The 26,018-nt window shown below is 56.0% G+C and overlaps 1 protein-coding gene across 1 annotated transcript in view; it reads left to right on the top strand.

Moving 5' to 3' along the window:
- BRF1 (BRF1, RNA polymerase III transcription initiation factor subunit) overlaps positions 1–23,987 on the top strand; it is a 55,430-nt gene extending 31,443 nt beyond the window's left edge. Inside the window, exons 6-18 of the mRNA XM_008055282.2 lie at positions 5,752–5,901; positions 7,058–7,151; positions 8,390–8,516; positions 9,256–9,295; positions 9,379–9,468; positions 14,538–14,804; positions 16,263–16,324; positions 17,154–17,235; positions 17,319–17,374; positions 18,470–18,726; positions 21,165–21,216; positions 21,993–22,164; positions 22,751–23,987. Coding sequence (XP_008053473.1) covers positions 5,752–5,901; positions 7,058–7,151; positions 8,390–8,516; positions 9,256–9,295; positions 9,379–9,468; positions 14,538–14,804; positions 16,263–16,324; positions 17,154–17,235; positions 17,319–17,374; positions 18,470–18,726; positions 21,165–21,216; positions 21,993–22,164; positions 22,751–22,788 — 1,487 coding nt within the window. The 3' untranslated portion in view covers positions 22,789–23,987. The remainder of the gene's footprint in view (positions 1–5,751; positions 5,902–7,057; positions 7,152–8,389; positions 8,517–9,255; positions 9,296–9,378; positions 9,469–14,537; positions 14,805–16,262; positions 16,325–17,153; positions 17,236–17,318; positions 17,375–18,469; positions 18,727–21,164; positions 21,217–21,992; positions 22,165–22,750) is intronic.
- The last annotated feature ends 2,031 nt before the right edge of the window (positions 23,988–26,018 follow it).

Consider the following 26,018-nt stretch of genomic DNA (forward strand, 5'->3'; position numbering starts at 1 on the left):
GGGCGCAGTCCCGCCTGCCCTGCCCGTACCCGTTGCTGCCGGCGCGTTGGGGTGCGTCACGGCGCATCGTGGTACGTCACGGCGCGCGCCGGAGGCCCCGCCTCGCGAAGTCGCTGTCGTCCCGCGGCCCCGCCCCTGTGGAGCCCTCGGGGGTGCCCCAGGCGAGGAGGCACCTCTCCCACCAAAGACGCGAGCTGCTCCCCTGAACAGTCTCCTCCGTTTCCGCTCTGTCCTATCTTTTAATCAGTTCGTCTTTTGTCATCCCTTACTGGAATGCAGGACGCTCACGTCCTATGGAAGAGCCCGACGTCGAGAAGCAGTACTCTTCTTTTTGAAGGAGATGGCTCCTGACGGCGTATGGCTTCCCCCACCGGGGCTTGGGTCCTGGGACATGAGTACCCGGGGGCGCCCCTACCTGCGCTTTTACCTCACCAGGACCCGCGCACCCACCTGGGTAACTTTGAAGGCCTGGTGGCATCTGATGTGGGAACCCCAGGTCACGCTCTCTTGGCCTTATGGCATGAGGACAAATGCTGCACTGAACGTCCTTCTTTCTTTTGTAAGACAGTTTCAGAGTAGTGAAATGCTGGCTCTGAGCATCGTTTCTTTGTTTTCCCTCTGGAGGGGTCCGGGTGTGCAGCCCCTCCCTTCATCCTACCGGTTTCCACCCCTCGGGAGTGTTTCTCCAGTCTTGTAGCCCCCACCGTATTCCTAACCTTTGTAATATTATACGTGAAAAGTTGTATCTCTCTTTTAGCTTGTTTCTCTAGGAGTACAGCTGAATGTTTTTCTATGTTTACTGGCTCTTTGTAGTTTTTTGTGGATTTTCTGTTTATGCCTTTTACCACTTTTTATTAGATTTTTGGTAGTCTTTTTCTTTTCTTTTTCCAAGTAGGGGTCTCACTGTGTCACCCAGGCTGGAATGCAGTGACACAGTCACGTCCTCTGTCTTCTGGGCTCAGGCGAACCTTCTCTCTTAGCCTCCCAGATAAATGGGACTATAGGTGCATGTCGTCATGCCTGACTCATTTTTTAAAATTTTTTTGTGGAGATGAGGTCTTGCTATGTTGCCTAGACTGGTTTTGAATTCCCTGGGCTCAAGCGATCCTCCCACCTGGGCCTCCCAAAGTGCTGGGATTACCCATCCTGGTAGTCTTTTTCTAATCGTTCAAACACTTAGTGATTGAGATTACTGCAGATACTGGAAGTAAACGCTCCTAGGTAGCACTTTCCATCCTGCTGAGTGCTTTGTGTAGATTAACCCAGGAGGCAGGGACTGCCATTTCCCATGAGTAAACTGACACAGAGAGGTTAGTAACATGCTCAAGATCACACAGCTAGTGGGTGGAGAAGTTGGGATTTGGTCCTAGGCAATCAGCCCCGGAGACTGGGCTCCTGGGGGCTCTCCCCTTCCTCTGTCAGTCCATCAGAAGTGACCTTTGCTAGTCAGTCTTTGGATGCTGGTCACGGCTTTCCTTTCCCTGTTGGGATATCATGCCTGGTGGCTCACCTGGTGACCCTCTAGCTATTCAGGTGTCACCAGCTCCTTGGTGTACTCCATGCACAGCTGCCCAGCAGGCTGGGGTGGTGGGTGACACTGGGCTCCTGCCTTACTACTGAGGGGCCCAGATGTCAGAGGCTGTGTCTCCTGCCCCAGGCCATGTATTAAGGGGAGCAGCTTGAGGCTTTGCTGGGAGGGATGCTTCCTTGCCTGGGGCATGTGTAACATCCTGTATTTCCCATGCTGTGTCTTCCATAATGTCTACACACAGGAGGATGTCCAATACACAGCTGAGCAGTGCAGAGCCTGGGCAGTGAGTCACCCCATCACCCCACCTTGGGCTGAAAAGTGAACGTGCTCTTTTTTCTCCTGTGGTGGTTCTCAGGCTATCCAGGTTTCCAACCTGCTCTATTTTAGTAAATGTTCCCTAGGAGAGCATCTCTTTCAGAAGATCCTTGCTGTATTTCCAACAAAGTGCTATCCAGGATAGATGAAGAACACAAGGCAGGAAGACAAAGACTGACAACCCAATGTTTAAAAAAATGGGCAACAAGGTCAGGTGTGTTGGCTCATGCCTGTAATCCTAGCACTTCGGGAGGCTGAGGCATGAGGATTGCTTGAGCCCAGGAGTTCGAGACCAGACTAGCAAGACCTTGTCTCTACAGAAATTAAACAATTAGGCTGGGTATGGTGGTGTGCACCTGTAGTTGCATCTACTTGGGAGACTGAAGTGGAATGATTGTCTAAGCCCAGGAAGGTCAAGGCTGTGGTGTGCCAGGATCGTGCCACTGCACTCCAGCTTGGGCAATAGAGTGAGACCCTGAATCAAGAAAAGGGACAACAGATGTGAAAAACAACTATCCAGATGGCCCAAAGGGCTCACATCCTTAGTGGCCTGAGGAATGGGGCACCACCAGCCCCCAGGTGGTTGAGACCTCTTAAAGAGATGGATGACATGCAGCGCTGGTGAGGGCAGAACAGCTGGAGCCCATGCTGCAGGCAGAGTGGGACTGGGCACGGTCAGCCCCTTTGAAAAGCTGCAGTGCATGCACTGGCATGCAGGGAGTCCCAAGAGAAGATGTGTGTGTGCCCACCAAGGATATGACTACAGGCCATAGCCTGGATTTCAGTATGGCACCCCATGGCAGACAGGCAGGCTGCTGTGACCGTGGCTTCTGTCCTGCCTATTTTCTTAGAAGACAGTAAAGGGCATGAGAGTTTCCAGGAGAAAACCGAAATGGCCAGAGTAGAGACGGGCCACGTGTCCATGAGCAGCAGGAAGGGCCAGCAGGCTGCAGTGGTTCAGCAGGCTGTGTGAGAACGGGCAGCTACAGTCATGCTGTGTGGACTACTGGCTCAGGAGGGGACGGGGGCTTGTGGGGCAGTCAGAGGTAGTCAGAATCTTGATGTGGGTGGTGCTGTGAGGGGTGTGAATATCTAAAAATTCGTGTATTTCAGTAAAAGAAGAGAAGCCGTGTTTTGCACTTTGAAATTAAATGTATTATAACAATCTGTATAGTATTTAGTCAGTTAAAATCACTACCTCTGTGGCCCCTTTTTTATGTTAAATGTCTATTTGCTTTTCTTTTTTCTTTTGATTTGGCTTGATTGAAATTTGTATGCTTATTGATTTTTTTTGAGTACCAACTCTATGTTATGATTTTAAAAAACATAAAATTTGCCTCAAGTTTTTTTAATGTACGTTACATTATTGTAATTATATATGCTTTTTTTCTTTTTTTTTTTTTTGAGACATGGTCTCACTCTGTCACCCAGACTGGAGTGTAGTGATGTGATCCTGGCTCACCACAGCCTCGATCTCCTGGGCTCAGGTGATCCTTCTGTCTCAGCCTCCCGAGTAGCTGGAGTTACAGGCGAGCACCACCACCATGCATGGCTAATTTTTTGGCTTTTTTTGTAGAGATGGGGTCTTGCTAAGTTGCCCAGGCTGGTCTCGAACTCCTGGGCTCACGCAGTCCTCCTGCCTTGGCCTTCCAAAGTGGTGGGGTTACAGGCATGAGCTACTGCGCCCAGCCTATATGCACATTGTTGTACAGCAGATATCTAGAACTTACTGATCTTGCATAATTAAAACTTTATATCTGTTGAAGAATTGCTTTCTAATTCTCCTTCCCCCCAGCCCCTGGCACCTACCATTCTACTTTCTGTCTTTATAAGTTTAGCTAGTCTAGGAACCTCTTTTAAGTGGGATTGTACAGTATTTGTACTTTGGTGTCTGGTTTATTTCACTCACATAGTGTTCTTGGTGTCTATCCCTGTTGTAGCAGGTATCAGAATTTCCTTCCTTTGTAAGGATGAATTGTATTTGCTTGGTGGCAATTTGCATATCTTCTTTGAAGACATTGTTACTCAGGTGGTTCTCCCACTTTTAATTAGTTTTTTTGTTGTTATTGAGTTGTAGGCGGATATTTAACTTCTTATCAGATATATGGTTTGCAGATGTCTTATTCCTCTCCTTTGGATGCCTTTTCTATCTGTTGATGGAATCCTTTGTTGTGCAGAAACTTCTTAGTTTGAAGTTGTCCCATCTGTCTTATTTTTGCCTTTGTATCACTTGCTTTTGGTGTTGTTCAAGAAATTATTGCCAAGACCAATGTTGTAAAGCTTTTGCCTATGTTTGCTGGTTTTTATAACTTTGAGTCTATGTTTAGGTCTTTAATCTGTTGTAAGTTCATTTCTGTAGATGATATAAGATGAGGGTCCATCTTCACTTCTTTGCATCTGGATATCTGGTTTTCCCAGCACCACTCGTTAAAGAGACCATTCTTTAAGACAGGTCCTTGGAGCCCTTGTAGAAGTTACCTTCCCATCTACAAGGGGTGCATTTCTGGACTCTGCTATGTTCCATCTATCTGTAGGTCTCTCTCTGGCTTTTGGATTTTTAAAATTCTTTCTTAATAGTGGTAACTTATTTATTTACTTTATTCTTTTTTGATCCTTTTTGCCTACTTTAAATAATTTATTTTGTCAATTTTAAATTTTCTGTTATTTGGGATGGCGGTTGGGACTCATTCACATCATAGCCACACAGTCGTGACATGTGGGAAACACTACTTGTATCCACAAGGTCCTGGGGACCAGGCTGCTCGGGGTGGCTGCCAGGCTGCTCCATTTTCCTGGCCTCAGAAACTTTCCCTGGGTTTTGTACAGGAGCTGGGGTCAGATGGGGCACCTGTAGGGTCTCATGGGACTTCCAGGGCCCAGAGTCAGTAGCATCAGCCACTGAGCTGATGCCACTGAGGGAGGCTGGTAGACAGGTTGGTCAAGGCCCTGGAAGGAGAGCTTCGGGTGAGCCACTGGGCTCCGGGTTCCCTGTGCCTTGGGCCCACTCCTCCGTCACCATCTGCCCACGTGCCTGCTTCCAGCCCGGCCATGCCCTGCTCTCCCCTGGCCGTCTCCTCCCCAGGCTCAACCTCAGTGGCGCTTCCTTCACAAGTCCTACCTGCAGGGTTCACCCCCTGCTATTCTGTCATGGAACCTTGTGTTGTCCTTCCATGCACTCATGATGTTGTCCCTGTCAGCTGAGTTCCAGACATGGTGTGGGAGTCCCGCGGTGGGAAGGCTGTGAACTTCGTGGTCCTTGTCTTCCCCACACCCAGCCCTGCGCCAGGCCTCTGTGCACATGCCCCCTGCGACACGTCATTCCCTCTCCCACCCATATATGCCAGTGAATTCAAGGGTGGGATGTGTTCAGTCTGTGCCCATGCTGCCCTGATGTCCCAGAGACCATTGCTGGGGGTGGGGTGCCATCTTCATGATGTGGAGGGGCGGCTGCTGGGAATGAGCCCCTCTGTGCCCTGAGCTGGGCGGCTGTGAGGGTGCTGCGATGTCTGGTGCCCCCTGCAGTGCGCCCCTGCCTGCGTCCAGCATTTCTGCGGCAGGCCCCTGGTGGAGGAGGGCTGTGGCTGTTCCCCCAGCAGCATTTGCAACTGTTCCAGCCAAGGACAGGGAGGCTGTCAGGGGAGAGGCCTAGGGAGCCCACGGGTGTGAAGGGACATGTGGTGGCCTTACCCGGGCTGTGCGTGGCAGGTGGGCTAAGGTGTGGGGAGCCTGCATGCGTGGAGAGACATGAGGTGGCCTTACTATGCGTGGCAGGCAACTGAGGCACGGGAGCCTGCGTGCTTGGAAGGACGTCCAGTGGCCTCACCTGGGGCCATGTGTGGAGAGACATGCAGTGGCCTCACCCAGGCTGTGTGTGGCAGGTGAGTGAGGCGCCTGTGTCCCTGCAGACCCGTGCCTGTACATCCCGCGCTTCGCACACCTGCTGGAGTTTGGGGACAAGAACCATGAGGTGTCCATGACGGCCCTGCGGCTGCTGCAGAGGATGAAGAGGGACTGGATGCACACCGGCCGGCGGCCCTCAGGTCTCTGTGGAGCAGGTACAACAGGAACCTGGCACTTCTCTGGGGTGGCGGCCTTGGTCTTGGTCACCTGTGCCACCTTGAGCCATCTGAGCCTGGGCTGCAGTGTGTTTCCAGGCCAGCTGTGTACCAGGAGCTGCCTGCAGCCTCTCATGCCCAGTGCTGGCCTGGCCCGCACATCCTCAGCCCTCCAGGACTCCCACTGGCTCCTCCCAGCCTCTGCAGGTCCTGGGTTTCAGGAATGGGACCTTCAGGGTGGGCCCTGCTGCACAGCTAACCCTGCCGTGGTCTACGGATGCCTGGCTCCCGGTGTGGGTTGCAGTGCAGCCTGTCATCTGAGTCACCGGGTTGTTACTGCAGAGGGTGCCCAGGCCTTTCAGGCCTCCCTCCTGCCCCTGTTCAGAGCAGGGGAAGTGTTCTGGCCGCCCTCTCATGATCCCCCAGGCTGCCATCATGACATATCCTCTTCCTCTTGCTCCTTTCTTGGTGCTGCTGGGCTGACATGGCCATGGCTATGGCCTGGTTGCCTATACCAGCTGTGGACCTGGAGGCCCTATCAAGGAGGAGCCCCCAGCCAGCAGGGCCCTCATGCCTCCTCTAGCGCCTCCAGGCCCCATGCCTTTTCCAGGAGCCAAGTGTCCTTGCACTCCGCTAGCAGCAGGACTCATGCTGCCCGAGATCCAGTTCCCTCTGCAGATCTGAGTACCACGTTGCACTGTGGATTCCGGGCCTCTTGGGCCCGCTGCAACCTTGTGACTGTGTGTCAGCACCAATTGTGGTTTCTCACCTTCCTCCCTGGCCCAGCCATGTCCACAGAATTCTCAGCTTCCATCATGACCAGCATTTCACTGCACGTGTCATCTCACATTAGCACATTTGCTCTGAAGGGTTACACAAAGCTCTTAAGGGTTACACAAAGCTCTTAAGGCCCCTGTCTTAAGTCTCCTGTGTCTAAGGTGGAGTGGAAGGCACCACTATCCACAGCAAGGCAAGATGCAGGATGGTCTGGGGTGCCCCTGTCCAGGAAAGTATGGGTGCCACCCAGTCAGCCTGTCACTCCCCTGGAGTGGCTGTACCAGGCAAAGGTCTCACTGCTGGAGTGAGACACAGCTCATGCAGGAGTGTGTCGTGGGTACAGCAGGCGGGTTCTGTGGACCCTCTTGTTCTTTTCCAGCACTGCTGGTTGCGGCCAGAATGCATGATTTCAGGAGGACCGTCAAAGAGGTCATCAGTGTGGTCAAAGTTTGCGAGTCCACCCTACGAAAGAGGTAGGTGATTGTGTTCACAGCAAGGGGGCACACAGATGTTTTGTGTGGCAAGGTGAGGCCTGCTTGCTGGAACTGCGGCCACCTTCTGGGGTCCTGCTGTTCCCTGGCCTAGCTGTGGGTCAGGTCCCAGCCTGGCCTGGTCACATCACACAGGGCTTGGATGTGCTTGTGGGGTGGGCTGCCCACCTCCCTCCAGAGTGTCCTCTGCCAGTCCTTCCAGGCCGCCTGTCCAGTAAAGGTGTTTCTTCTGTGCCAGGGTCTGTTAAGTGGAGGGGGAGGGTTGTTTGCAGCATGGCCCAGGTCACAGGAGGCCGCAGGATGTTGTCTTGGATGTGTTAGTGAGAGGCCTCGTCCATCCCGTTCAGTGTGACCTGTCCTGGACTTGGAGAACCTGAGTGACCTGTCATACTATGAGAAGCCCAAGTCCTACAAGAGGCCATCACATCTGTGTATCTGAGTTGCTCAGTGAGCTGGGCAGGCAGGGGTAGGGCTTGTACCCCTGCTCAGGATACAGTGTCCACAGGGGCTCCTCAAACTCACTGTGACGGCGAAATTGCAGGCCTGCCAGCACTACTATATTTACTACAGTCCCAGCATCGATTGCTGTTTCCAGCTGAGGTCCCATCCTGTTGCAGCATCCAGGGACAGATAGAGAATTATGTTGTTTTGGATGTGTGACCCCTGCCTTTTCAAGCACTCTTATATTTGACGTTGTGGGGTTATGTGTGCTGCAGAGGTTGTTGAGAACTGGGCTGGCGGGTCTGGACGCAGAGTCCCTCCTGCCAGTACCTGCCTGCGCTGCTAGTGGGGAGGTTCTTATGGCCTCCTTCCTCCTGGGTCTTCACTGCCTCTCTGACCGGGACCCTGAGCTTGTGTATGGAAGGGTCAAGGGTGTCCATAGGCTTTTCTTTCAAAGACTGAGGTTTGCCATTGGTGCCTGGGCTTTTCTCTCGGGGACTGAGTGCTGCCAGCCGCACAGAGGGACCTTTCTGTGATCCCCGCATGTGATCAGGTGCAGGGTGTGTGGATGGACTGTCCTGTGAGCCCCACATGTAGCCAGGTACAGGCCCTATGGAGGGTACCTCCTGTGAACCCCATGTGTGGCCAGGCACAGGCCCGCATAGGGACTGTCCTTTGTGCCCTGCATGTGGCCAGGTGCAGGTCCTGCAGAGGGACTGTTCTGTGTACCTTGCTCTCCACTTTCTTGTCAGACTCTGACTCATCTCACATCTGTTTAGGCTCACAGAGTTTGAAGACACCCCCACCAGTCAGCTGACCATCGATGAGTTCATGAAGATTGACCTAGAGGAGGAGTGTGATCCCCCCTCATACACGGCGGGCCAGAGGAAGCTACGGATGAAGCAGGTAGGATGGAGCTGCCTGTCAGGCCTTGCGTCCCACACCATTTGCAGCCAATATCCTGCACACACAGCTCTTGTCAAGTCCATGTGCATGGAGCAGAAGCATGTGGGCAGCTCTGTCAGGAGTTGAGTAGTGGCCTAGGTTTAGCTGCCCCAAACTGCATCCTTCACAGAGTGCCTGGGCGCCTCCCGCCCCTCTGCACTCCCCTGCACAAGTGCTTCCAGTCCGGTTTGTTCTAACTTGAGAGCAGAAGGTGGATCCTCAAGTGCTGCATACTTGGAATATACTAACAAGTGAGGAAGCAGGTGCCCCATTGCCCCGAAGCAGTCCCTGGGGGCACACTTTCCTCCTTTACCTTGTTCTGGGCCTTCAGGCCTCATTCTGACACGTCAGATCTGTAGAAACAGGGCTGCCCTGGGGTCCTGCAGTGGTGGAGGGACTAGGAGGGCATGCTGAACCCAGGGAGGACACAGAGAAGCACCCTCAACACCCGCTTCAAGGCAGGCCTGGCTCACGAGGATACTGAGCACCCGCGTCCTGAGCGTGTGGAGCATGTGTACTATGTGGGTTCTAAAGCTGTGGTGTCCCATGGGGTCTGCAGGTGCCTCTCCCAGGAGGCGGGGCCTGAGGGTAGACACCAGTGAAGCTTGCTTCACTTGCCTGGGGCTCGTGGGGGTGGGTGTGCCAGAGGCTCCATGGGCAACCAGCGCCCTCACCAAGTGCTCTTGTCCCTCTCTTTCAGCTCGAACAAGTCCTGTCAAAGAAGCTGGAGGAGGTTGAAGGTAACACAACTTCCCGTGCAGACACCCTATGTCATCAGAAGGGCTGACTTTGTGCTGACCGTGTGCTTTACCTCACTACTCAGGTGAGATCTCCAGTTACCAGGATGCGATCGAGATTGAGCTGGAGAACAGCCGGCCAAAGGCGAAGAGGGCCCTGGCCAGCTTGAAGGATGGTGAGTGCCCCAGCCCCCAGACTCAGGACTCAGCACCAGGCCCGAGGCCCCAGCCGCCAGTGCCTCCCATGTGCTGACCTTAGACCCCACGCCTCCTGATGTCCCCTTCTTGGCATCTGATCCTCCATCATAGGGCCACCCCTGGCCCCAACACCTGTACTGAGCGTCCCACAGCCCCTTGACACTCCTCCCTGCCCACCATCTCCCCAACTACATCCCTCGTCCCTGTGTCCACCCACCAGGCCTTTTCTTTTTTTTCTGGCCACCACAGCATTGACCTGCTGGGCTCCCGCGATCCTTCCGCCTCAGCCTTCCAAGTAGCCGGAACTACAGGCACATGCTACCACACCCAGCTAATTTTTGATTTATTGTAGAGACCAGATCTCGCCAAGTTGCCGCGGGCTCAGGCAATCCACTCACCTTGGCCTCCCAAAGTGCTGGGATTACAGGCTGAGCCACTGAGCCCGGCTTAGCCAGGCCTCTTCAAGTCCAGCTTGGTTCCCAGGCCCCTCTGGGGTCTCTGTTCTCACACTCGGCACACCTGATGCTGGCTGCTGACCATGAGAGAGACCTCAGCCCTGTGTGGGTAGCCTGGGGTGAGCTCACCACCCCCATGGTATTACCTTCCCCAGGCACTCGGCTTGCGGTCCACAGAAGCCGACTGGGGTTCAGGTACCCTACTGTGTCCCCTCCAGTGGTGTTAATGCATGCCTGGTTTCTAGTCTGGAGCCTTTGCAGCCTCTATGCTGCTTAGGCAGGTGTCCTTGTCCCATCTTGGCTGTGGGACAGGGAGGGGTGCTGGCTGCCTTCCTGCTCCAGGGACCGCTCCTCCCCTTGGTTGTGTGACGCCACCTGTGTTGGCACTGCTAGGCCTGGGCCCCCTGCTCTGTGTGGAGTAGCACCATACTCTGGGGCCTCCTGCCACCTCATGGGACTTCCAAGACCTGGACTGACGTGGCCTCTTCTCACACCCTCCCTCCCTTTGTAGCCACTCTGGTTGACTTGCATGTGGACCTTGGGATCCTCTTGTCTGCCCCTCTCAGTCCAGTCCTGGTCTCCCGCAGCTTGGGGGAAGTGGGTGCCATCCTCACCCATCCCTGACTCTGCCCCCTGAGGCTACCCTTCCCTCTTGGGTGTCTCCCATGGGCAGCCCACGCTCCTGCGATCTTGGCAGAGCCACCATGTCTGTGGCTGTTGTGAGTGGTCCTGCATGTCTCTTCCTGTGGTCCAGACCAGGCTGCTATGTCAGTGACTATTGTAAGTGGTCTTGGGTGTATCTTCCCATGGTCAGCCCATGTACTTGTGGTCCAGCCTGAGCCACTACATCTGTGGCTGTCGTGAGTGGTCCTGGGTGTCTCCTCCCATGATCTAGGTCAAACCACCATGTTCATGGCTGTTGTGAAGGTCCTGGGTGTGTCTTCTCGTAGGCAGCCTGTGCACCCAAGTCCAGGCTGTGCTGCCATGTCCATGGCCATTGTGAGTGGTCCTGGGTGTCCTCTCCCATGGTTCAGGCTGAACTGTCATGTTTTTGACTATTGTGCATGGTCCTGGGCACCTCTTCCCATGAGCAGCCCATATATCTGTGGTCCAGGCTGAGTCACCATGTGTGTGGCTATTGTGAGTGGTCCTAGGTGTCTCCTCCTGTGGGCAGCCTGCATGCCTGTGGTCCAGTACGAAACACCATATCTATGGCTGTCATGAGCTGTCCTGGGTGTCTTATCCCATGGAAAGCCTGCATGCTTGGAGTCCAGGCTAAGCCTCCATGTCTGCGGCTGTCATGAGTGGTCCTGGGTATCTACGCTGCCTGCTGTTGGTGAACGACACTGATTGCCACGTGTGGGCTTTATGCTCTTGTGTGTGGGGAATTCTGTCATCACTCTCAGCAGGTTTCAGTTCTTTCCTGGGCTTTCCAAGCGATCTGTTGTGTCATCTGCAAGTGGTGATTCTTCACTGTTCTGCACCAATTTTTAGTCCACCTTTTCTTTCTTGCGTCGAACCCATTGTCTGGTCTTTTGGCACCTGACTGAAGTGTGGTAGTATCCTGGGCGTGACCCCTGGCTTCCAGGCAAGGCCTCTGGGGACCCTAGGATGCAGGGTGTGAGCATTGGGTATGTCATGTTGATGAGGTACCTGCCGACCTGTTCCCACTGAGTGTCTCCATCTCAGCAGCTGATGTCTTAAGTGTCTGCAGGGTGTCTTCTCCAAGAGACAAGTGTGGTCTATCCTGCTGGTGCCCAGCATTGAGCTGTGCTGGACTCCTGCAGGGCACTCTATGACCAGGCTGTCCTGTCCTGTTAGCATTCACACTAGACACAGTCCCAGCAGTTGCATAGTTGGGTAAAGGTGTATGGTAGGATGCTTTTGATTTTTTGTTTCTGTGCTCGGTTCCCCTGGGTATCACTGGGAGATTTATGTCAAATACACCACTAATGTAAAGAAAGGTTTTAGACAAATTTCACAAAGTTTAACTGAGCAAAGAATGGTTTGAGAATCTGGCAGTCCTCCGAACCAGAAGGGGGTTCACAGTGACTCCTGGTGGGCCACAGTTAGAGTTTCAGGGAGGAGTCAGAGGCTGGGAAGAGTCAGGGGTCAATGGGGGGTGTGGGTCAGAGGCTGAGATATGTGTGAGTCGGGGCCCTGGAGTGGGAAGGGTTCAGGACCTGGGGAGGGGATTCGAGGCCCCTGAGGAGTTAGAGACCAGAATTTCCTTAGTGGTGCTATGGGTGTCTTTTTAAATTTGTCTGGTTCTAAAGCCAGCCCTTTCCGACTATGTATGCTGGTATTTCAAAAGATCCCCAGTTTCTTGGTTGTTGCGTGCAGCCATCGGATTGAGTGGGTCCACTCACCCAGGTATCTATATGGGGTCACCCCTGAGTGTTGTATGTGAAGCCAGCTGGCAATTAACTAAGGGGGGGGGGTCACAGATGAAAGTCAAGGCTGGATTTCACAAATAGGATTGTAGCTGCAGTTTTTCAAAGTATAGTGTATAAAATGAGACCACCAGGCCCAACTGCCAATCCTCTACCTGAACCTCTGTGCTGAGATGGGATGGAAAAACTGACCGGTACCCTAGTCTCAAGACGGAGTCCAAGAAAAAGGCAGTTCTCTGTAGAGCTTTGTGACCAATTCACTTTTCTAAAGACAGACACCAAAACCTGACTCTGAAGGGTGGAAAGGGTTTGAAAAACAGTCCCAATAAAATCTAGACCTTCAACCATAGAGTTGGAAGTCTGAATTCAGGAGAACTCTCCTGAAACACCTACTGGGTCTTCGGAAGGCAGAGTTTGTGCTGGTATCAGCGCCACTTTCAAGAAAAGCCCCTGATGGTCGGGGAGTCACTCCTTCCTGCCGACTCGGAAGAAGCTCAGACAGAACTAATGAAAATGGGGAGTTGATTGGGACCAGGCTTGAGGATGCAGCCTAGGGATAGACAGGTTGCCCTGGATATACACCTAGTGAGCTTCAGCTGAAGGCAAAAGAGGTGCACAGGGAGTGGGCTGCTTCATTCTGTCCTTAGTCTGTTACCCCGGGAAGATAACGTTAACAGCTTTATTGGGGTGCAGTTGACTCCCAACAAACTGCACATATTTAAAATGCACTCTTTGGGGGTCTTGACATCCACACACATCTGTGAAGCCATCATCACAATGGAGATGGCTGCCATCCGTCCTCACCACCATGTCCTTGGCCCTGGGTCATTACCCACCCTTTCTGCCCCACATGGCCACTGAGCTTCTGTCTGTGCTTGCTACTTAGTCATGTTTTCCAGACTTCAACGTAAGTGGGACTGCTTGGCGTATGTTCATGTGCCTGCAGGTTGGACATGTTTTTTAGACTTGACCGTGAGTGGTGGTGCCTGGCATATACTTGTCATCCTCTGGCTGCGTTTTCTCCATTTCATCACCTCACCTTGTGCCATCTAGTTTAGCTCATCCCTTATTTTGTAGCTTTCACAGATGTGCTGAGCTTATTTATCCATCCAACAGCTGGAGTTGTCGCGCTATTCTGGTTAAGGACTATTACAGGTGTATAACTCATTGTTGGCGCATAGCTATGTGGACAGTGACCTACCTACCTCCTTCTGTCTTGGGTGTGTTCTGAGGCGGGGAATTGGAGATTGCATGGGAGGCAGGTGTTTCAGTCTCTAAGAAACCATCAGGCTGTTTCCATGTTGACTGCATGATGTGGGCATCTGTCCCATCCTTCCAAGTGCCTGGCCCAGGGGATGCCTCAGTGGCTGCTGTTCTGGCAGCTGTGAAGTGGAGGCTCATGTGTTTGGTTTGGTTTAGATTGCTCCTCCTTGGTAGCTGAAGGTGTTGGCGCATCTCCATGCCTGTGTATACATGTGTGTCTTATCGACACCTTGGTTCAGGTCCCCTGCCTGCTTTTAATGAGGCCATGTGTTTTCTGGTGGTATCTTGGGAGTTCGTCTGTTCTAGATACAAGTCCTCTGTCAGGTCTGGAATTTGAGATAAGCCTGTGGGTTGTCTTTTCATCGTCATGACAACATCTGCAAAGGACAGAGGCTCTGAGTCCTTCCAAAGCCATTCCAGAGATCCATTTTATCCATGTGTTTGGTGCCTGATTCTAGTGTCTGATTAAGACATTTCTGCCCGACCTACAGTCATGGAGGTGTTCTGTTGTATTATGTTTTATCTAAAATGTCTACACTTCTAGTTCTCACATCTTGGTCTCAGATCCATTTTTAGTGAATTTCTGCATAAAGTAAGAAGTGTAGGTTGAGGCTTGTTCTTTTGGACACGGGCATCCAGCACCGTGTTCCTGTGGTCCCAACCCTTTCTCCTGGACGTCTGGTGCCATGTGCTGATGGTCCCATCCCCTCTCCCCTAGATATCCAGCATGTGTTCCCATGGTCCCTGTCCCTCGGATGTCCAGTGCTGTGCTCCCACGGTCCTGTCTCCTGTCCCTGGATGTCCCAGTGCCATGTGCCGACAGCCCTGTCCCTCTCTGCTTATCATCTCAGCTTGACAGAGGTGTTTCTTGTCATAATAGTGGGCACTCTAGCTTCCTGCCTGGCTGACAGGTGGCCTGTGATGGTGTCTCCGTAGGCTCCATCGAGGATACTGCGTCTAGCCTGTGTGGCGAGGAGGACACGGAGGATGAGGAGTTGGAGGCCGCGGCCAGTCACCTCAACAAGGACTTTTACCAGGAGCTTCTCGATGCCGTCCCTGGTGGCTCGGAAGCAGCAGGAAGCCCTGAAGGGGGCAACCGGCCTCCAGCCCTGGAGTCCCTGCTGGGGCCCCTGCCCACAGCGGCCAGCCTGGGCATCTCAGACTCCATCCGCGAGTGCATCTCCTCCCAGAGCCATGACGCCAGTGAGTGTCCAGGGGAGGGGACTGCGACCAGTGGGAGAGCCTTCTGGCCGGCCTTCACAGAGTCACCTGGAAGCTTCCGTCATCTGTCGGGAGGTGTGGGGTTCTAGAAGGGTGGGCTTGCATAGTGGGGCTGTGGGAGGCGTCAGTGGTCCTGACACAAGGAACTGGGCATGTGTCGATGCCCAGAATGCCTGGTGGGCTTGTCATCCTCACTGGAACTATCTGCTTACCACAGGTGCCCTTCTGCCTGGCAGCTCCTGGTGACCTGTGACCTGTGTCCCTGAGAGTGCAGGCACTGTGGAAAACAGGGGTCCTGCAGGGACCCACAGCCGGGCCTGCATCTCTCATGGCCTCTGCTTGTTTAACTTGGTAGGGAGAGTCTGGACCGAGGTCACGTCTCCACCATCACAGGGATGGTGAACTTGAGTGTGGCAGTGATGTGGTGCCTGGGCAGGGGAAGCTGCCCCTGCCCCATGGTGCCTGGACCAACCACAGTGGCAGGAAGGGCCAGGACACTGGCAGCTCTGGGAGAAAAGTGGGTAGTCCTACCCCTGTTTCCTGCCAGGACATGTCCCCCGTCAAGAGCCCAGGCCTCCCATGGCCTTTCACCCCTAGACATTGCCTCTGGTCACCTATGAGTGGTTACTGTTTGGTCATTGGCAGATATTCATTGAGCAACCTCTGACCCAAGCACAGAGAGGCCCTGATGGCAGGGTTTGCCCTGCCCTTGGCACCAGGCAGAGGGCACGTGCAAAGGCCCCGGAGCAGCCAGAGATGCAGTGACCTGGCCAGAAAGGGCTATTCCAGCTGGAGATGGGAAAGCCAGGGGAATGAAGTGAGCCCTGCGGGGTCTTGAGGAGACATCTTGGGCCTTGGCCACAGAGCAGTGTGGCAGAAGAGCACCCCAGACAGTCTGGCCGATTGGCTGGAGTTGATAGGATTCTGTAGGCGCAGGGAACTGTGGAGAGCAGGGCCTGCCCCTTACTGTGCAGGGCTGGGGGTGGTGGCTAGCAAGTTTTGGGGTATCTGAGCATGAGCATGGAAGGCTCCCTAGGCCTAGACTCGTGGGCTCACCCTCATTTCTACCCCTGGACCCATGGGTACAGCAATGGGGAACTCCTTTGCCCCAGCCCAGGACTGTGGCTTTACCCTGCAGGATGCTGGCTGGGCCCCTAGCTGCTGTGCCCTCCCTCGGGCTGTTGGTGTAGAGAAAGCTCACAGCCCACCAAGAGCGTGGACATGGCAAGTGTCCTTGTTGCTTCAGCTGGCAGCCTGGGCTCTTTCCTTGGCACCCCAAGGCAAGCTCTGGAATAGCCATGTGGCTATGGAGAGCATGCAGAGGAGATGGGTTTCCAGAAGCCCCTTGGCCCAAACTCGGGCCCCGAGCTAGTCTGGGTGGTGTGCGCACTTCTCTAGTCAAACCTGACTCCCGTGACACTGACCCACACCTCCTTCCAGAAGATGCTTCGGGGGATGGTGAGCTGGACCTCAGCGGCATTGACGACCTTGAGATCGACAGGGTAAGCAGTTCATGCTCCCACCTTCCCAAGGGGTGGGGCTCCTGTGGGCATTGTAGCCGAGGACCTCAGTGCAGCTGGGGGCGTCCAGCTGCCTCCTCTCTCCTGTTCCAGTGCCTGGTGCTGGTCTCCCTGGCATAACGTGGTCTTGTGGCCACTCCTTGGCATGAGGTGGTCTCGTGGGCCCTGCCTGGTGTGAGTTGGTCCTGCGATTGCTCTCTGGCATGAGATGGACTTGTGCCCCTCCCTGATGTGAGGGTGGTCTTAGGTGGGCCCCAGCTCTGCACCTGGCCTTTGCTGCCATCTGGGTGTGTGGCCTATGGCAAATGCAGTCATACTGGAGTCATTTCATTGGAGTGTGCAGTTACAGAGGGCGCTGCTGCCCCTGAGCATGGCACACCTTTACATTCCCACCAGAGCTTAGTTGCCCTTCGCAGGTGACCTCTTAGAGCTTGTCCTCAAGGTACAAAGTCTTCTTTCCCCAATGTCACTGCCTCATGTCCCAAGACCTTGGCTGCTTTAAGTTGGCATCTCATGGCCTCTCCTGGGCTCTTTGTGGGGCCCACAGCCCTGCACACTTGCTGACCAGGCCTGGTGCCATGGGGCCCATGAGCTGCCCATGAGGGTCTGTGGCCCACAGGGTTGGCCTTGGGACAGGCGAAGTGTGATGGGTGTCTCCAAGTCGCCCTCAGCAAGGAGGCCTCCACCCAGACTCCACATGGAGTTGCATCTCCACACGCCTCTTCCACGTGAGTGCACGTGGGAAGGCACCTGCCTACGGGGTTTTAGAAGCCTAGTGAGAGCTCACAGCAACACCCTCCTGCTCTCCCAGTATATCCTGAACGAGTCGGAAGCTCGAGTGAAGGCAGAACTATGGATGCGGGAGAACGCCGAGTACCTGCGGGAGCAGAGGGGTAAGTGCTGCTGCCCACCCGCCGCCTGCCCACCCCTCCCGTACCTGGGCCCTTGCTGACCTGCCGCCGTGTCTGCCTTGCAGAGAAGGAAGCAAGGATTGCCAAGGAGAAGGAGCTGGGCATCTACAAGGAGCACAAGGTAGTGTGCCCTGTGCCACGTCTTTCTACGTGACCACAGGGGCCAGGCCTGGGACAGGTGGCCAGAGGTCTATGCCCCTGACTCCAGACCCACATCCCTGGCTGCTGGGTCCTGCCTGGCTTGCCTACAGATGCCCAGATATGGGCTTCACTGCAGACAGGCGTGCCTCTCAGCATGGGGTAAGATTCCGAGCGTAGGCACCCGGGCACCTGAGTTGAGACTCGAAACTGGGTGCTGAGGTCCTTGGACTTAAGTCCCTTGTTGGGGACACAAGAAATCTGGATGGGCCTCTCTGAGAATCCCCTCCTCTGTGATCAGTCCCTTGCTATCCTGATGACCTGGGAAAGGCTGACTGGAGCCTCTCCATCCTGTTGGCTAGCACAGTGACTTGGCTTCACTGCTCACTTGGTGGCTCAAATGTGACACAGGCCACATGCTACATTGGAAATGGTTGAGCCTTCAAGTGACCGAGCAGGATAGATCGTGAGCCAGGCCCCCTGTGGGTGAAGCCAGGAGAGCAATGTGGGGCCTGCCCCGGAGGACCCTGGGTTCAGGGCCCTGGGACTCCACCCCACCCAGCAGCTAATCCCAGGCTTTCTTGGGGCTTTGTGGGAGGGCCTGGTGTGCAGAACAGGTGGGAGGTGGCATGGGTTGAAACCAGGCTCTTATCCTGAGGTGGGCTGCAGCTACAGCTCCCAAGAGGGGCCTGGGACCTTGGGCAGCTGCAGCTTTTGACCTTGGAGAATAAATGAAGTATCATTAACATCAAGGGCGTCTGGCCTAAGGGCAGGTGAATGAAATCTCAGAGGCCTTCCCAGAATGGGAATCGTCAGAAGCCAGCATGGTGGGCAAGTACCCAAGATGGTGTTGTGTGGCCTGCGTAGCAGGTTGCTGCTGTCACTGCTTGGAGTCCCCTCTGTCACCCATGCCGGCCATGTACCTGGGGACTTGCTGCCAGCTGATGTGGGGCTTGCCACAGGCACCCACTCACCTGGAAGGGCTAGGCGCATTCCAAGAGGTCGGGCTCCCTGAGACCCTGGTGAGGGCGACTCCCCATGTCTAGCACTCAGGAGCCTTTCCTCTGTTTCCATTGAGCCCAAGAAGTCATGTAAGCGGAGGGAGCCCATCCAGGCCAGCACAGCCGGGGAGGCCATTGAGAAGATGCTGGAGCAGAAGAAGATCTCCAGCAAGATCAACTACAGCGTGCTCCGGGACCTCAACAGCAAGGGCGCAGGTGGCCCACCACAGGAGGACGCACGGCTCGAGGATAAGGCAGGCACCAGGAAGCTGTCACGGAGGAGGACGCCAGCCAGCAGAAGCGGGGCCGAGCCCATGGTGGGCGTGGGGAAGAGGTACTGTCCTGTCCCCCTGGACTGGAGATTTAGGTGGCAGCCTTGGGTCTGGGGGTTGCCATGGACCAGTTGGGACTTTGGTAGTACCCAGGGCTGGGCACCCGTGGGCTGGCTCCAGGTGCAGGTGGCAGCTCCTGCTGGCCAGACTTGAGCTACAGAGTATGTGTTTGTGTGTCCATGTGTGTTTGTTTCTGTGTGTGTTTGTCCATGTGTGTATGAAGGCGTGTGTTCATGTGTCTTTGTGTGTGTTCATATGTCTGTGTGTGCGTGCAGATGTGCTCGTGTACATATGTGTGTGTGCATGTGATGTGTACTTGTGTGCACATAGTGTTTATGTACCTGTGTGCTCATGTGTCTGTGTGAGTACACACAGCGTGTGTGCATGTCTGTGTGTGCACGTAGTATATGTTCATGTCTGTGCATGAAGAGTGGTGTGTGTGTGTGTGTGTGTGTATGTGTGTACGCTGCTTCCTGCTTGGGAAGCCCCATGGGTGACCTGGATCTGTTCCGTGAATATTTCAGATCCTGAGAAGGGAGCTGGGGCCTCAGAACTGGGAAGTCCCCTCTGCCCACACGTTTGTCTACTTGACCCAGGCCTGGGTGGCTCAGGCAGTTCCAACATGGAGGGGAAGCTTCTGGGAGATCACAGGGTGGCAGCCTTCCACCTGTATAGGGGGAGAAAGAAAGCTAGAACTTAGACAGGCTGAGCCTTTGGCTATGGAGGAGCTCTGGGGTTTACCTACCACAGTCCAGCAACCACAGCATCCTAGTTGGCTGCATGAAGTGGCCTGGGTGCAGTGACCTGTCTTCATTGCTGGGAAACCAGCCAGAGCCACCTCTCCACTGCCTTGGGCTACCCGTACCTGTCCTGCTTATGCTCCCCACTGGTCATCTGTCCCTGGTCCTGTGCTGTGACGTGTGCTCCCGCAGAACCCAAGCTGTCCATGCAAGGGTGCAGGACCTGCTTCCTCTGAGCATGTGTCCTCATGCTTTGGTCACTGTGGTCACTCAGGACTTCCTGACTGTGAGAGGCAGTCCAGGAGGTGCAGGGCACTGGGACTGCTTTGACCTGCAGGCTCTCTCCTGCCCAGGCAGGTCCATCTGCTCTCCAGCCTGAGCCCCTCAGAGCCCGTCTAGGATGTCCCTCCTGGGGACAGGCAAAGGGGCAGGTGTGGGCTGTGGCCTCCTGTGCCCATCTCTAGGAGAGAAGACCAAGGTGGCTCACATGCGACCGCCCCCCTCCCCCACCACCCTGTTTAGGGCTCCAGATCCCCAGGCTGTGTGAGTCTGCCAAGCAGCATTTTCTGCCAAGCAGCATTTTCTGACGGGCCATGAGAAGTGGCAGCTGGGCACAGCAGGGGTGAGGGTATGTGATGGGAGTGGACAGCAGCCATGCAGAGTGGCAGGTCCTCCAGGCCCCTGGCTGGCCAGGATTGACATGACTGGCCAAGGTCACGATGAGCATGAGCTCCAGGTGTGTAGAACCTGCTGGGAGGCCTGGCCCTTCTGCTCTGGGTCATAAGGTGTCCTGTGGAGACAGTGGCCAGTCACACCTGTGGAAGGGGAAGCTCTGAAGGTCAGTCCCGGCTGGCCCCAACCTGGTCCCCCATTGACTCTGGTATTCTCCCTCCAGTTGGGCCTCCCCCTGTGGGGAGCTCTGGGCTGTAGGGCAGGGCCACAGCTGCCTCTGGATTCTGGGAGTCTGGACTTTTCTGCAGAGCCTGGTCACTGCTGTATGACTGCATGGATTCAACCTCTTCCCCTATGGGGTCTCTCTTTCCTGCTGGGCCCAGTAGATCCAAGAAGACTTGGCATGTCTAAGTCACCTTTTGAAAAATTTTTGAGTGGAGATCTCACTGTCACTCAGGCTGGAATGCAGTGGCAAGATTATAGCTTACCTCGACCTCCTGGGTTTAGGTGGTCCTTCCGCCTCAGCCTCCCAAGTAGCTGGGACTACAGGAGCATGCCATCACCCCTGACTAATTATTTTTTGTAGAGACAAGGTCTTGCTATATTGCCCAGGCTGGTCTGGGACTCCTAGGCTCAAGCAATTCTCCTGTATGGGCCTCCCAGAGAGCTATGTTATAGGTATGAACCACTGCACTGGGCTTCGAAGTCATCTCTGTGTGTGGAAGGTCTGGGGAGGGACAGTAGGTGCTTTCGGCGGAGGGGTTCTAGGGGCACTGGGCAGGCTGGCTATGGGAGGTGGCATTTCCAGACAGCAGCACTCAGAGGACCTGGAGCTGCTGGTGCCTCTCCACTGGGCAAGGGTGGGTGCCCTGGCCAAGGCAGCCGTGGTCATGTGTCCCTAGGAGTGTCTGCACATGGGGTGGTAGGAGCAGGCTCTCATGCTCTGCTAGAAGTGACTGTGAGGATGCATGCTGCTTTGGCACCTCCAGGAGGCATGGGCTGAGGCCACCACACTGTTTCTTTTCCAGGTTGAGGCCTCTGGTGTCTAAGCAACCAGCTAAGAAGGCCGCCGTGCGAGAGGTGTGTTTTTCCATACCACTGAGGGACCTTGGGAAGCAGTTCAGCCACTGGTTCCTGGTCCCAGACATGCCACCACAAGCAGCCAGGAGCTGATCTGACAGAGGGCATGGGCAGAATCGAGGCCTAAGGGTGGTGGCTCGGGTTTTAATAGGCAGGGCATGCCTGCTGCATTGGGCCAGGGCCAAGGAGAGCAGACTCCTGTTGTGGACCCGGGACCGGTTGCCCAGCCACATGTGCCCAGCAGCCAGAGCACACCACCCCTCCCCAGCCTAAGGGAACCTCCATGTGGGAGGCCACACCCCTGCCCATGTTACAGGCTCCCACCTGTGGGTGCTCAGGGTCTATTGTGAGGCCTTCCTGAGGATGGCAGCCTTTGCCCAGGATCTGGCTTAGGAATTAAGGGAGTGATTTGGGGGGTAGTCCTGGGGAAGCTGAAGGTGCTGGCCTGGGGGTCACTGGGGCCCTGAGCCAGAGCTCCTCCAAGGCTGCCTTACTGGGACCAGAGCCTCGGTTCTGAGCCTTTGATGTCCTTGGGCCTAGTCCTGCAACAGCAGGAAAGTCCTTTTGGGTGTTCCAACGGGGTGGGACAAGGGCCAGCTGGAGGCCTTGGGGTGGGATGTCGGTGCTGGCTCAGCCCCTGGGAGCCAGGTCATGCTCAGACCTACTCTAGTAGGACAGAGCATCCAGGGTCAGCCCAAGGGCTGCAGCACAGCTCCCGGGACATCAGGGAGGGCACCTGCACTTCTTGCTGCCCCAGAGCCCGGCCCTTGTTCCAGGCCCTGCCCGCATGCTCCCCCTGCACCGGGGCCGAGCCAGCCAGGCCAGAGGCAGTCTTGGTGGAGAGTGGACCTGTGTCCTACCACGCTGATGAGGAGGCAGACGAGGAGGACCCTGATGAGGAGGATGGCGAGCCCTGCGTCAGCGCCCTGCAGATGATGGGCAGCAGCGGTGGGTGGGCTCGGCCTCATGCGGGCCAACAGGAGTGGGAGTGGGGGGGGCTCCAGAGGAACCAAGGCACAGACCACCTGCCTAACAAACCCTAAACTCAGGTGGGTGAGTCCAGCCTCAAGCTGTGGGCCAACAAGAATGGGGGGTGACGGGGTTCCAGAGAAACCAAGGCACAGACCACCTGCCTAACAATCCCTGAATTCAGGCTGTGGGCTCCAGACCAAATCTCTTTCTGCCTGGAAAGAAATCTGAGCTAAGACACTTTGTAAACTGGCCATGTTGACCTTGAGGCCCTCAAATGTGTCATAAAGAGGTGGCCAGGCTCAGAGAGGCCTGCCGCAGAGGGATGGGACCTGCTGGGAAGTCCGCTGCCAGTGAGTGGGTTCCTGGGTAAGCACACACAAATATGTTGGTCCTTGACAACGTGGAGATGGGATCCCAAGGGTGGACTGGTCAGTGGTGGGCATGGGGTGAGGACAGTGGGGCTTGAGCCAGAGCCTCGCCTAGGGAGCAGCCTGGGGGGCCAGGGTTGGGCCTCTTTCACCTTGCAGCAGTCCTTGGCCTCCACAGCTGTCCTCTTCTGCAGATTACGGCTGTGACGGCGACGATGATGAAGGCTATTGAAGTGTGGCCTTGAGGCTGGCCGTGTCCTGGTGGTGGGTGCCAAGCGGCCTCCCTGAGGATCAGACGGGCCTCCCGGCCCACGACACACAGGCGCACGTGTCGAGACTCCTGGTGACGGGTCAGGTGCTGCCCCGCCTGTACCACAGTCCGTCCCACAGTCACACATGACCTCCGTGGCACTTGCTGTTGGGATCATGCTTTGAGCAACATAAGGAATCCTATCCACAAGAGAATCGGACCACCATCTACGAGTGTCTCATCAGATGTGGGCAGACCCAAGGCAGGTCCACAGCATGGCCTGGCCTGCTAGCTGTCCATTCATCCAAGAACCGTTCCAGGCTGGCATTGTCATGTCGCTGTTACAAGGAAATTGAGGCATGGGGCGGCCCTGCCGCTGGTACCAGCATGCGGAAAGCTGAGTGCTGGCCTCAAGACCCCAGTACTCACTACTGAGCTGTCCGCCCAGGAGCACCACAGCCTAACCTCCTTCCTGTCCTCCTGAGAAGCAATTTGCACCCAGCTCCCTCTGCCGGAGCACAGTGGCCAGGAAGACTGTTGCAGGAGGTCAAGGTTGGGGCAGCTCTTCCATGTTCGATGGCTATGTCATCTGGAAAAGGTCCCCTGCCTCCCAGCCGGGCACAGGCTTTTACCTGCTCCAGTACCACGGGGTCTATACCGGGAGCCCAAGGCTGCTGGCTGGTGACCTGGGCTCAGCCTGCTGCACTCAGCAGATAGAGACCAGCAGCCCTGCCATACCTGTGCACAAGACTCCTGGGTGACGCAGGCCTAACCTACGTGGTGTCCCAGCACTGGACGAACCTCACAGACAGAGCCAGAGCTGGCCGAGAGCAGAGGCACTTCCTGTCAGAGTGGGATTTGGCTTTGCTCCATGAGTTGCCCCATGCCAGGCCTCTCGTGGGAAGGCCCAGGATCCACCCGCAGGGGTCTTCATTCAGGTGCAGTCCCTGGATGGCCCAAGGGGAGGGCAGTGCTCCCAGCCCTGGGTGTGGCTCCACCTATTCCCTGAGGAGCCATGGCCTCTTAGCTGCATACTGTCCTGAGAGCCCTTATCTCCTGATGGGGAACTGGGTGCAGGGCGCAGCAGAGACAGGGTCTGCATGGCTGTGCCCCTCCCCCACCCTGTGGCCAGCCTGGACCCCAGGATTTAGTGAAGCAGAAAGATCTGTCACCTGCTGGAACCAGCTGAGCACTTGTGTGATTCCTCGTCTGACTCTGTGGCCTTGTGCCAGGCACAGATGTGCTGGCGGCGTGACCAGGAGACACTGCATCCCGCATGCCCAGGCACCTGGCTGGGCACCTGTGGGCAGCTCTGGGACTGTTCTAGCGTCACCCGTGCCCTTCCCCCAGGAGGTCCTTGTACCCATCCGACCTGACCGCTGCCAAATCCTGGCCACTTGGCTCAGATAGGGACCCTACTTATATCCCAGGTGAAGAGTAGGGGCTGCTGGCCATCTGGATGGCCCATCCAGGCACACAGCCCTACAGAAGAGGCCCCTGAAGCCCGGAGGTTGCTGAGTGGGAAGGGGTGCCTGGGCTATGGGGTCCTTAGGCCCCCACAAACTGTGGTCACTGTGGGCGAGCATCTGCTGTGTCTGCCTAGGCCGGACATGAGCAGGCGTGGGGACCCAGTGGAAGGACACTGGGAAGTGAGCCTGTAGTGAAGAGTGATGGGGAGGACCAAACCACAGAGTATCACTGAGGCCTGACTGACAAGGAGCAGGGCTGGGGCGACCACCCAGGCAGGGGCAGAGCAGGTGCCCAGAGGTTCAGAGGGCAGCTGCAGAGCAGGCAGGGGCTGGGGTGTTCTTAGCAGAGGAGCCCTGAGGACCCGCAAGGTCGCACTGCCGACCCTGCAGAAGCACATAGTGCTGGGGCCAGGCAGGGGCAGGACGGGTGTGTGGATGGGGTTAGGTAGAAGTGGGAGAGGGCGGACTGGGAGGTAGCTGGGTGAACCTATCATTGAGTTCCTACTTGGGGAATTATGGAAAGGGCCATTATCAAGGGCCTCCTCTTGGGTGTGTGAGAAGTGGGGTGGCCTGCCAGTCTTTTGGTAGGAAGGTGGCATCTTCTCCAGCTAGAACTGCCCTGGGGTCGCTGGGTGTGAGGTGGGTTTCCACTCAGAGGGTTGGGTGGAGCAGGAGGTGGTATCCAGGGTGTTTGCAGAAAGACCTGCCTGGGTGGGGAGGGGTGGGGAGGTGAGGGCCTTGTCTAGCCCCTGAGGACAGCAGGGGGAGAGGCTACACACTGGGAAGCTAAGGGGGCATGCCTGGGGAGAACAACTGAGGAGGAAGGGGGGGCAGTAACCTGTGTCAGGATCCCAGATGGCAGCTGAGCCCTGGACCCTGGTGGCCGCTGGTCTGAGGGCACTTCTACCTGCAGGCCCCACAACAGGCCTGCCCTGCACCCCCTTCCCAGAGCAGGACGGGGGCCATGGGCTAGGTGTGTGTCTGACCAGGCACCTGCAGCCGCCTGGCCCACACCGGTGCTGTATCATGTCAGTGTCCACTCCCAGGCCGAAGAGTCACTAGTGTGGCCATCACTGCCCCAGAGGAAGGCAGGGAAGGCAAGCTCAGGGCCTCCAGACATGAGTGCTGGTGTAGAGGCCCAGACAGGAGTGCTGGGGCTGTTGTGACCCAGGGCTGGACCTTAATGAAGCCCCATCAGTGCTCCTGAGACTGCTGGACCATGCCCTGGGTGCTCTTTGCTCTGGCTGTCCCCTCGCCGGTGGCCACCAGCGTCAGTGACTCTGAGGTCACACCAGTGGCTCTTGCACTCAGCAGGTGTGCCCGAGGCCCATGCTCCCACTGCCTCCACCGCGTGCTGCCCCAGGCGCCATTGGCGCCCCCAGGGGAGGCAGGGTGGGCCAGTTCTCCAAGTGAGCAACAGGGCCGACTAGGGGCCTCATGAAGGCGGGCACAGGTGAACCCCCTCAGCCAGCCAGAACATGTGTTCTGGGCTCTGCCACTGGCAGCCCCAGGTGCCTGTGCTTCACATATCCCAGCCCAAGCACAGAGCTTTTCCTGGCCAACTTCCCTGTGCCCTGCTCCCTGGTCCTGTGCCAGGCAGGGTGGGGCTGCTGAGGCTGGCTCTTTTGTCAGTCGCTTGGGTCATCTTGGGCCTGCCACCCATTCCCCCTGATCGAGGGAGCCAGGTGAGTGTGTCCAGCCTTCCCAACCCCCACAGTAGGTAGGGATGTGAGGGGGCAGCCT

Source organism: Carlito syrichta, unplaced genomic scaffold, assembly GCF_000164805.1.
Source record: "Carlito syrichta isolate Samal-C Ts95f unplaced genomic scaffold, Tarsius_syrichta-2.0.1 Scaffold301811, whole genome shotgun sequence".
In the NCBI taxonomy this organism is placed as follows: Eukaryota; Metazoa; Chordata; class Mammalia; order Primates; family Tarsiidae; genus Carlito; species Carlito syrichta.